The following is an 8,498-nucleotide window of genomic DNA, read 5'->3' as shown; positions in this document are numbered from 1 at the left end:
AATTGTTCAATTTGCTCAAGGACAAACTTTTTGAAATTTACCTAGTGAAGCTTAATTAAATCCTTACATTCTATTGCAATAATTTGTATAGTGGACTCCATAATTTGGACAACATAATCATGATACATTGTTTTGACGATAATAATAGTGTTAAAAGATTGCATTCATTTCATAATAATTGCATTTATCTCTACAAATCAAATTGTATTTTCCTTTACTTATATATACATGTATGGTTGTTAAGTATAGGTATGGATTCAAGGATTTAAGTTGTTTGTATGGGGATCACATATTTGTTTGGCTTCCTTATCAACATGATGATTACACGTTTCTTTGCCTTGCTTGTCAGCATGATTTCCAAATAAGGCCTCGTAGCATGTTCCATGATGTTAATGTTTTATGGCAAGATACAAACTCATTCTATTCAAAGAAATGCATATGATACTTGGTCTTGACCTTTCAACATCAATAATGAAGGCAAAATACTAGTTCACTTCTCACATTGTGCATTCTCCAACTCAAATTCTAGGTTAAGGGGACTCAATCATGCTTGACAGATATTCTTGCACGCAGAAAGTCTCGCTGTCATGTACTAGCAATGGGTATCCACTTCCAATTCTAGGTTTGATTGGACTCAATCGTGCTTGAGAGATCATCTTCTTGCATGCAAAAATTCTTGTTGTATGTATGAGCAAAGGATATACACCACCACACTTCATGTCTAGCAACTTGTCCACATCAGATCCAAAAACATTACACCTACTATAGTATTTGGTAGGTAATGGCTTCAATGAAGTTGCGTAGAGGTGAATCAAGAAAGAATTGGGGTATCACACTTTTATAGCAAATGCAGACCTGTGTTGCATGGATAAGTTGTAACACTCCCAATTGCTCAGATTGTTCATGCTGGTTTAGAACTATGACCCATATATAATTTTAGAGATTGCATTATTATTGATCTATATCCCTTGTTTTTTCCTTTTTTCATTTGACGTTTGAAGACGTTATGTTACCACTTTGACAAGGGAAGACTTTCTATAAGTGGAGAATGCCATATTTTTCAACGTGTATATGAGTAAATTATGGATCCGGTTAGTGAGCTAAGATGTTGCACAAACCAGATTCCTATACCCAAGAACTTGTTGCAAAACCATTTTCATAATCCATTCCACCTATGTTTAAGTATGTGAGTTGTCTCGAAACAATTCATGGTATAGTAAGCTCTCCAGCTTGATCTATGAGGGGACGGTTGTCAGTAAACTCAATATACTTCTCAGATGTTACAGGCTCAGCTGGTTTGTCATGCAAGTCCCGGGTGATCTTGCCATAAGACCGCCCATACACATGCTGCAAAAAGTGAAACAAAGCAACAGTTAGTAGAGGACATGTAGGGGAATGTATAGCAAGATTCCCTGAAGCACACATATCAGTGAAGGTATTAACATGTAGACATCAGGAAATAGGCAAGCAATAATTGCCTGGGAACTTGACAATATAAAGGGGATCATCATGCATGATACAAACCATTCCATTGCAGGACAAAAAGCTGATATTATCATCTGGCTTCAGATGGGATCTTGCAGGGGTTAACCATAAGACACTGGAGCAAAAACATTGAATTCAACCTGACATACTTGTGGGACTTCTCCAGAAATGTACTAACATGGTGGCAAAAACATTTAGAACATGGAGGACAGAAGGGTTGTGAATGGTGCAATGTTTAGAAATGCACCAACTGGTCATGTGTGATGTCTTTCTCCAGACCAGTTCAGGATTGCAAAAGATGTCTTCACAAGATTAATTACTGCAATCAGTTAGCAACTATGACAGTCTTCTCTATGTAAACCTGTGAAGCATGCACATGCCCAGTGTAACCATGAACACAATGCCGGCCTTGCATGACGTCACGTATGTCTGGTTCGATTCTTTCCTTAAGCCTGTAGTCAGGTCGTCTTTCTTGGAATTCAATCTGATAAAGAAACATGTAGGTCTCAGTTGTGGTAATTGTGTGAGTACAAACACACATGCACGAACATGAACTATATGTATATTCTTGTAGCTCTACATTTCCCAGATATATTAAATGAAGGTCTTCCAGCCCTCCCTTTGGTCCCTTATGAAACAAAGTACATAGAAGATATATCTTACATGCACTCGAGCCTTGTTGACTCTAACATCAAGTGGGATCCTTTCATCCATGTGATAGTGCTCCATAGCTTGAGCATAAAGATCAGGATTCCCCTGCAATAAACCAGAGTCGTTTACCATTTGGAAGACAAACAGTTAACTAAAATCTGAAGAAACATGTGATAATGTGTGTGAATGCATTCTATTTACATTCAATGTAATGCTGCCTGTTAGCTGATTAAACAACCGTTTAGCAGGAATGTTCAGGAAATGCTCGGTAGCTCTTACCTGAGGTGGGTTTTCTACAAGCTCCACCAGAGAGTTGGGATTTTCCCTCTTAAGTAAGGCTTTTTCAGCTAAGGCTGCCAAATCGGAGGCTTTACCAGCAGTTTTGCCATAGACATGGTTGCTTTTACTTGGGATATAGCCCTGTTAAACAGATAGGAATACATTAATTAACATGAACTACTATTTTAAACTATCTGCCATCTCAGCTAGGCCTTCACGTTGGTGTGCTTAAAAGAGCACAAAGAGCACCTCTCACCCCCTCCCTCACAAGCGTGAGCCATAAAAAAACCCAGAAAACATCCTGCATTTGGCCTTCTGGACTTCTCAGCTAACCCTTGAAGGGAATTGTGCCAATAAGCACAGAAAGCCCCAAGTCCCTGAGTCTCCCTTGCTCAGGAAGACAGTTTCCTTCCCTCTCCCAAAGAACGAAAAAGTAAAAGCTTTTTAGGGGACTATTAGTTTCAAGTGATATCAATGCCAGTATTTTTTATAAAGTTTTAAATCTTGTGTTTGTAGTTGAAGAAAAGGGGTATGACCTGATATCCTGGCATCTTGTGTTTCTCCACCAGTATCTTACCAACAGGGCGAGGGTCATCATAATACAGAAGGGCTGGTACAGTTGTCTTGTCAGGAGTTTGATTATCCAATATTATCTCTCTCCCTGTTGATCCATATGACCTTGCAAATATGTGTTGGGAAGCATGCTGCAGTATTGTAATGTATCTATAGACATGGGTCAGTTTAAGCAAAGAATATCACGTCATATGTTGGAAAATCTTAAGATTATATGTTAAACTTTTAAAGATAGTTCACCTGATGGCCTGTATAACCAGGTATGATTTTAATGGCTGGAGTTGGTATTTCCATTGGTTCAAGTGGCTTGTGGAGATGAAGAGAACGGTCCTTGTAAGCCATCTCAGGCACTGAAGTGGTCTTATACGTCTTTGTGACACAGTCTTCTGTTGTACCCACCACAGTCCTAGCATCAGAAAGGTTAGTCAGCTAAAAAGTCATGTGTGTGGTATGTTCATTACATAACAAGCTGTCATGCTTGTACTGAATCTAAATGTAAAACATAGGTTCCAGCTCTCTGGTGCTCAACTTAAGAGCAGTGCATCACTGCAGTGAGCAGTGGCTAAACTTTCCCTACTTCTTAGGCCTAATGCTTGTGACGTACATAATATTCGCTGCGGGACCATCAAGATTTTTAAACAAAAGGGTATTAAAGTTTTTGAAATCAGAATGCAACTGAATGAACAGTTTGCATCACCTTCATCAAGGAGATCTTAAGAGGACAGCCACAGAAACCACACACATAAGCAACCTGCATGGTAACAGAGAGCTAAGGTATTTCGTCGGTATCCAGTTCATGTGTTTTTCAGATCACCTTATTAGGCTGATATCTCAATGTATGATAAACTTTTTGATTAAGTCTCCTTCTATGTTTCATTCTGTCAAGCCCCAAGTCTTGTTCTTTCTGTTTTGTTTTGGTTAAATGTGGACATCTAAGTTGCTAGTATCTGTTGCAAAGATTGTGGGGTTTTCAAGTCCCGATTGTCATTACCTAACTGAATAGAGCAATTTCTAACACTGATGTCCCGAGATAGCTTGCAACCAACTAAAAGGCAAGCAAAAGCTTCTAGTACTGCCTTGAATAGATTCTAAAATTAACGTACATTATGGAAATACAAGTAATGCAACTGTTGAGGTGTATGAGGTGCAACATTTGAGCTGTGGGAAACCCATTACAGACAAGCAATAACTTTTTAATTTTGCTATCTGGACCAGTGACCAGTAACTCAAGTAAGCTTGAAAGCACACTGAATGGGCCATCCAATACTTACTTCATCTGACGCACATCCATCATGCCAGATGCATGATGTGTTTCAAGGGGTGGTCTTCGTTTGCTGACTCGTGGAATAATGGCTTGCCTCTCTGAACCATCATCTGCTGGTTTAGTCGCCTGAGCATAAAGATAATCCCTGCCCTGCGGCCTCGACTCCACAGTCTGTTTTGATGCATGAAGAAACACATGATTTCTGTGAAAGATGTGAAATGCAAGCGACTGATTGTAAAACACACCAAAACCCTGTTTTACCACTTATTCTCTATTATATCAGTGCTGCTGAGACATTGCAGATAACACTTTACTGATCCCAAACTGTTTCAATTTGAGAAAGTATGGACCAAACTCCCAAATACCAGTTCAGGTTGCCACACTGAAACTTTTTCAAACGGGGCACTGAAAGAAAAGATCCAGAGCACTAAACTACATTCCAATCAAGGTCTTGGGTGAATTTTTTGCTTGGCTTATGCAGTAGCCTAGGTGATACATCACTTGCGACATTTGTTAATTAGCTTGAGAATGCAGACTTTTTATGCTTAGAAGACATACCAAAGGTAAGGCCTTGGGGTACTCATTGTGCCGGATGAGTGTTCCACATGTTGCAGATCTGACTGTTGCAGGGGTATAGGACCTGCCAATGAGATGGTTACGCATGAAGGGGACATGCCCACTGTATCCAGGAATGGCCCCCACCATCTTTCCTTGGCGAGGCATGTTGGCAAGCACGGCACAAGCTATGTATATCTATATAACTAGCGACGTGAGAGTTACACAATCAAGTCGTGTTAGAGCAAATTTCCTATCAGCAAGGATTTTTACTTCACTCTTCACAGCAGATGGCCACTTAGATGCCTCCTGTGAATACCTAGGTCTTCCTCTGAATGCTGCCTGCAAACAGATGAATGACCAGTGAAGTAACCCTTCCTGTAAATGCTGTCTATGACAGATAATGGCCAATTGGATGCCTTCCTATCAATGCATTAGATTCCCAGTCAAGCAGGCTTGTTTCTTTCTTTTCTCTCTCAATCTGCAGATTGTATGAACGCTTGCAGGGAAGCTTCTCCGCTTCATATTAATGCATATTTCTGCTCTCTCTCTCTCTCTCTCTCTCTCTCTCTCTCTCTCTCTCTCTCTCTCTCTCTCTCTCTGTGTGTGGATTGTAGGACCAGTTGGACTGAAGCTTCTCCCCTTCCTATAAATGGAAATTTATTGTGTCTCTCTCAATCTGTGGATCGTACGACCAGGTGCAGGAAGCTTCTCCCACCCTAACAGTTTTGATTCTGAGCCTGAATAATAATGTCACATCTGTGAAATCCAGGCTGGCCTGGTGTGCTTGTCCTCCATGTCTGTGGAACATATCGCCTCTCTGCTACAAGGAAGAAGGCCTCGCTGCTCTTCCATATCTGTTAAAATGACGAGGTTAAAGCATCCTCCTGCTTCCATCTTTGCTTGAGACCTGATCGGCAGGGACGAGGGACATATCCATAATCATCAGAATCATAATCATAATTTGATTGAACATGAACTGTTCTTTGGTGCTGCCTGTTTGTCGATCCGACGCGAGACTTGCACGCACGAGAGATCCCGGTGGGTGCGTTCATAAAATGAGAGCAATACCTCTTTAAAAATTGTGAAATATTTTTATATATCTATATTGTCTATGTCATTCTTTTATAATCCCAGTGGGTGCATTCATAATATGAGAGCAATTATCAATATCTTTCATAATTTTGTGAAATATTTTTATATATCCATATTGTCTATATCATACGTTTATAATATCTCTTATTGAATATGAGTTTTATTTTTTAGTGGGGGGGAGTTGGATTTGTTTGTGGAAATGTGAAATAGTTTTATGTATCTGCATTATCTATATCTATACTTCGATAACATTCCCCTTGGTTAAACCAAACCTGACATGTTAGCTACCGTGCCTACATGGTAATTAGATCATGATTCCAAAAAACCAAACTTGACATGTTAGCTAATATGGCTGGGTTCAGACGATGGTAGCAATAAGAAGCATCCTCTCTCCCTCTTCCACCTTATAAGCCCACAAAGGCGATAGAGGCAAGAAGGCTTGTGTTGATCAATGATTGTGCACCGTCGATTTTGGCAACATCAATGGAGCTTTGCATTCAGTGTTGAGAAGAGAGCGGTAGATGTTGATTTCCGAGGGGGAGTGGGTCTAGAAGAGAGAGAGAGAGAGAGAGAGAGAGAACCATCCACCGATCACATGCCACCATGTAACGTAAATGCCCCTACAAGCTCTTCCTACCTTTGCTCATCTAAATCTGGCCTATGCCTACATGGTGATCAAACCACAATTCCCAATGCTCACATTTTCACCCAAAAAAGTATTCTCTATTTTTCAAGAAACCTAAAACAAGTATAAATAAAAAGGAATCTAAGTATTATAATTGATTTCACTATTTTTAAAGGAGAAAAAACACATAGATAAAAGCATAGATGGCACTACTTATGTTAGAGACCTCATAACACGACAAAGTTATTTATTAATAGTGGAGAGACTATTAGTCCACTTAACCAAGTTTTAACAATATGATTATAGTCATGGGTATTGGAATGCCTTTATGACAAGATTGGTAGTAATTGACCAATCTTAGGCTAGTTGTATGGCTACTAGAGAAGAGAGATTATATTCTGCCAGTAGCTGGAAGTGATTACAAGCTTTAGATTGCATGTGGTGAAAATTAAGGAGCACATGTGATAGGATAGCTTGCAAAATCCTACAAGCTTATGTTCTTAGAATGTGTAGACCCTCAATTCTTGGTGTTGGTGTCTGTTGATGATGAACCAATTTACTTTTTGCTTAATGACAGTGTCTAATCTCGATTACAAAATGCTTTAGAAAAAATTAAGAAAGCACACAATGCTAGTGTCAAAAGACACTTGATGGCAAATATAAAGAAATGGTAAATCACCTTAATGTCTAGGATATTAATGGAGATATAAGGAAAATGATGTGGATGAATGAGTGTGATAGGGTTTTAGTGAAGTGGTTTGTGAAGAGACTAGGTGTGAATGTACTCTATTGACTAAGCTTAGCTTTTCAATGAATGGATGTTGGCACTGCATGAAAGCTTGCTAGCTGAAATTGCAACAAGATGTAGCAGAAATACATAATAATATGTGCAATGTATACAAGGTAGCTTGAAGTTTCCTAGACTTGTCACGAGCTAGTTCTTGGCAGTCCAACCAATGGCAAAATTCATTTCCAAACGGTCTTGATTTACAAAAAAATACTTCATTTGGTCATCCCTTTTCATAGAACCTGCATACTGCTTGAACCTAGTCACTAGAATCCATTGCTACTGGTCCAATCCTCACAAAGACATATCTTCCCTTTGACGATAAGCTCAGCTTCACTTCATCTTCTGGAATTGGACACTGTAGGACAGACTCAACCGCTCCAACCATTGCTTACACAAAAGCATCGCCACCACTTCCAATAGTAGTGAAATTCATCCTTGTATGTAGGAATTCACCTTCTCATTTAGCTCCTTCCATTTATTATATGAACTACTAGACACTGTCCCACCAATGACAAGGTTCGTTGTTTGTGCAACTTTGCCCTCAGCCTTTGCAGCTTCTGAGAGGGCTTCGAGAACTGTCTCTTGAGGTGGTTGAGAGTCAAACAAAGAACTGTAAGAGCTTCGGCCCAAGCATGCGCAGCATACCAAGAGTGGCACACTTGCAGGGGTGTGCCAACAAAAAACCTGGCTTGTGACGAGGGTGGGAGCAGATGATCCCTTGGGAAAATGCCGTGGAAGGCAACCACCACCTGTTGTGCAAAAGCTTGAAATGGCCCTATAGGCAAGCCCTCCCATCGTTGAGGAGAAGGGAACATGCGCGAATGGATGGAATCAAAGCAAGTAGACTATAAAAGGGGCTTGAGCAACATAGGAGACCGAGATCTCTCTCTGTGTGAGACGGAACACAAGGGCGAGGACTTGCTCAATAGATTTTGAGAGATGGAGAGAATGAGAGAATGGGAGAGAGGAAGATTATGAAAGTGCACATATACTAGCCAACTAGCTAGCTATGGCTCTGATACCATGTTGATAAACATGGATCTAGACCTAGTTAGCTATGGTGGATGCAAATCAAATACACGATACATTATCAGAATGAGAGATTGTAACTCAAGTGAATTAGGTTCCAAGATAGATTAGCTTGGACTCATAAAGACAGTCTTGAGTAATACAAATTGATA

General features: G+C 40.0%; 1 protein-coding gene across 1 annotated transcript; it reads right to left on the bottom strand.

The window, feature by feature from the left end:
- Nucleotides 1-218: 218 nt before the first annotated feature.
- On the bottom strand, nt 219-5,854 carry LOC148011928 (uncharacterized). Its single transcript, XM_087670902.1, has 8 exons — nt 4,811-5,854; nt 4,260-4,423; nt 3,229-3,394; nt 2,952-3,119; nt 2,416-2,556; nt 2,149-2,241; nt 1,847-1,969; nt 219-1,347 (listed from the first exon to the last, which is right to left on the bottom strand). The coding sequence occupies exons 1-8, from the start codon at nt 4,973-4,975 to the stop codon at nt 1,207-1,209; spliced, it is 1,161 nt and encodes a 386-aa protein (XP_087527028.1). The 5' UTR covers nt 4,976-5,854; the 3' UTR covers nt 219-1,206.
- Nucleotides 5,855-8,498: the final 2,644 nt, after the last annotated feature.

The sequence above is a fragment of the Lygodium microphyllum genome, chromosome 28, assembly GCF_053477565.2.
Source record: "Lygodium microphyllum isolate KBCC chromosome 28, Lygodium_microphyllum_v1.1.10, whole genome shotgun sequence".
Classification (NCBI taxonomy): Eukaryota; Viridiplantae; Streptophyta; class Polypodiopsida; order Schizaeales; family Lygodiaceae; genus Lygodium; species Lygodium microphyllum.
The sequence above is the reverse complement of the archived record's forward strand: the minus strand, read 5'-3'. Positions and strand labels throughout refer to the sequence as shown.

Coding starts and splice junctions, on each gene's coding strand:
- LOC148011928 (XM_087670902.1), bottom strand. CDS start 4,975: ATGCCTCGCCAAGGAAAGATGGTGGGGGCCATTCCTGGATACAGTGGG. Junction 3,395..4,259: donor ATGGATGTGCGTCAGATGAA/GTAAGTATTGGA, acceptor TTCTGATGCTAG/GACTGTGGTGGGTACAACAG. Junction 1,970..2,148: donor TCAACAAGGCTCGAGTGCAT/GTAAGATATATC, acceptor TTTCTTTATCAG/ATTGAATTCCAAGAAAGACG.